Source organism: Meriones unguiculatus, chromosome 5 (genome assembly GCF_030254825.1).
Source record: "Meriones unguiculatus strain TT.TT164.6M chromosome 5, Bangor_MerUng_6.1, whole genome shotgun sequence".
Classification (NCBI taxonomy): Eukaryota; Metazoa; Chordata; class Mammalia; order Rodentia; family Muridae; genus Meriones; species Meriones unguiculatus.
The window spans coordinates 16,600,324-16,603,610 of NC_083353.1; the positions used below are offsets into that span (position 1 = coordinate 16,600,324).

General features: G+C 38.0%; 1 gene segment (V, D, J or C); it reads left to right on the top strand.

Annotated features, from left to right (window-relative positions):
• The first annotated feature begins 2,604 nt into the window (after nucleotides 1–2,604).
• LOC110544540 (immunoglobulin kappa variable 4-1-like) lies at nucleotides 2,605–3,287 on the top strand. The segment is given in 2 exon segments: nucleotides 2,605–2,663; nucleotides 2,852–3,287. Coding segments are annotated over 2 exon segments (378 nt in total).

Here is a 3,287-nt window from a genome sequence, read left to right on the forward strand (position 1 = left end):
TTTTAGCATATTGTTTTTATTAAGTATAGAAAGTCTTTGGCATAGAATATAAAGAAAGTTCTTCATATAAACCAGTGGTTCTCAACCATCCTAATACTGCAACCCTTTAAATATAGTTCCTCTGGTTGTGGTGACTTCCAACCAAAACATTATTTTCATTAATACTACATGATTGTAATTTTCCTATTGTTATGAATCATAATGTAAATGTCTGATAATTTACATGGTTTTAGGCAACCACTCTGAAAGTGTCTTTTGACATCAAAGGGGTTGGGACCCATAGGTTGAAAAACCTCTTAAATAAAGGCATTATTGTTAATCAGAATCTTTTAGTAAAGCAATATACTTTTGCTAATTTTCCTTCAAAATTCTTTCTTTGTTTACTATTTCTTGTCACATGTGTTGGGTAGACATAGCCATTCATCCAGAAAATAAACAATTCTAAGTGCTAGAACAGAAAAGCTGAGTTCAGCTTTGTACTTTTCCAGGATAATTTGCTTCTCAGATTGATATTCCCTAGTTCTGAATCCACAATGGTGTCCATGGAAGAGGGTGATGTGTTCCAGGATCTGAAAGCCATCCACTTTAGACTTCCTGTTTACAAGGGTGGAGACATATTACTCAGTGTTGTTCTCAGCCACCATGGTTAGAGTCCATTTCTAATCAATGACAATAGAATCTAATGCACCAGGACATACTGTGGAAACTTGATAAGTAACTAAGGACTATTGGACTCTTTACATTATGTATAACATAACTTGTAACTTTTATCTCTTTAGACCCCATGCTCTCCCCTTGCATACTGTGAGAAGCCCATGGAGTCTTTGGATTTGTTATATCCCTGTCTCCATTTGTCCAACCTAAAGGAGAAGGTGTAAACGTCATGAGAGCAGAGTCTGAGCTCACTGCTACCGTTACAAGGAGATTGTAAAGTTTAGTGAAGATCAAAGGCATATGACAACTTGTTAGACACTGACAGGAGCAGAGCTCCTTGTCTGTCAAATTCTTGACCTTGGGATTAGGAACTTTGTGTATCCTCATAAGGTCTACCCATCTCATATGATGTTGTGTTAGCAATTAACAGAGGATTTCTGCATGTGCCTGTCAGAAATTATTTAATGTTTTATAGCTGAGAAGTAGATGTATAAAATTATATATGTAATTCAAAATAGAAGGAAATGAATATTGGATAAATAAATATTTATTTTTCAATAATATTTGAGGGTTAATGGTAAAACATTAACATTAGATAAATAATTTGCTTTAGAGAATGCTATGAGCTGCCTTTTCACCCAGGTAATTAATGATACATATTTTTGAGAGATTGTCTCCATGTATATATTAGATTGGCCTAGAAGTTGGTATGTACCCCAGGCTGGCCTCAAACTCATGAGTCTCCTGCTTTTGTCCCTCCAGTTCTGGGAGTACAGATGTGAACCTCCACTCTTTGCCATGAAAATTTATTTATTTATTTTTCTCTTATACTTTACACATGATTCTGGCTTCATAATTTACTTCTTATATATACTTTCAGATTTCAATAATATGAAGTCCTGGCAAGTTCTGTGATTTCTCTTATCGCTATTGATTTTTCATTCATAATCAAACTTGTCTTTTCACCCTTTCCATAGCAACTATCACTGGCTGATGCAGTGTTCTATTGGCCCCTATAAAGTCATTATGTAGATTAGGGTGGCTGTGTCCCCTTCAGGAGACACATACCTGTTCAGGATGTCAGAAGCCCATCTTAATCCAGTTTCAGTACTGCTGATTTATAAATTACACAGGCATTTATGTTTCTTGAATAAAAACTCATAGCAGTGTTTGTCTACAGCAATCACCTTATGAAAAATCTGGTTTTCTTCCTCTGTCCTGTCTCCAGATTTAGAGCCCTCTTTCAATTTCCTGAAGTGATGGGGAGCATACTTGTTAGTTTCTGCTGTGCTTCCTTTGCTTTGATATTAAAATTGCTCTGATCTGAGTCTTAAATTAAAGTCCACCAGGATTTCCACAGAGTGAATTCTGGGCTGCTCTTTGCATCTTAGTCCATTATTTATCTAAAAAATAGAACTCACATGTCTGAGGCTCTGCCCTCTGTCTTCAGTATAGGAGTGGCTTTGGAGATGATTAATATTAAACACATTTAGCCTCAAGTTTTTTTTTCCTTTCACCTTTACTTACCTTTACCTTTTCTTTCTTTTATGGTGAGTTTTCTTATTCTGTTTCTTTTGTTGTTGATGATGTGATTTCTTTTTTGAACATATCCTATCATTTCCCTAAGACTGTCAGTCTGAGATAGCTCTACTGATGTTTCTACAAAAGTCAATTGATTTAAATATGTCTTGGATATTAACCCAGGTTTGCTATTAGAGCCCCTAGTAATTTTCTGTTTGAGAGCTGTAAGCCCATCTCTTTCAGTGATTGTTCATGTTCCCTGTAATAGTATTTTTGACTGTTGATTTACACCAGCTACACTCACAGACACTGCACATGCATTTCCTTATGTACTTGCTGACTGCTTTGCATAGGCCTACAGCCCAGCCCAGCAGCTGAGAATTTATAAATCAGGCCTTTGCAGTGAGAACTAAACTGCATCAGAACCAGGGGGAACAAGATGAAGTCACAGACCCAGGTCCTCCTATTCCTGCTGCTTTGGGTGTCTGGTGAGAAACTCAAAATATTATTTATAATCTTTGCAGAGTCACTTATTTGTGATAAGAAATTTAGAGAGGGTACCAGAGTATTATTACACTCTGACAAAATGTTAGTACATGTTAAATACAAATTTCACATGTTTTTATAATCAGTATTTGTGTATATATGCATGTTCATTGTGTATTCCTGATTGCAGGTGCCTGTGCAGACATTGTGGTGACCCAGTCTCCATCCTCCTTGGCTGTGTCAGAGGGAGAGGAAGTCACCATCAGCTGCAGGTCCAGTCAGAGTCTTTTATACAGCAAAGACCAAAAGAACTACTTGGGCTGGTACCAGCAGAAACCAGGGCAGTCCCCTAAGCTGCTGATCTATTATGCATCGACTCGGCACACTGGGGTCCCTGATCGCTTCACAGGGAGTGGATCTGGGACAGATTTCACTCTCACCATCAGCAGTGTGCAGGCTGAAGACCTGGCAGTTTATTACTGTCTACAGACTTACAGTGATTCTCCCACAGTGGTTTAGCCTCCAACACAAACCTTGAGAGTCTCACCAGCTGCCTGCACCACACAGCCCTGGGCCTGCACACTTCCCTCTTCTGTGTGATAGCAGGTGTGTTTAAAAGTTAATGA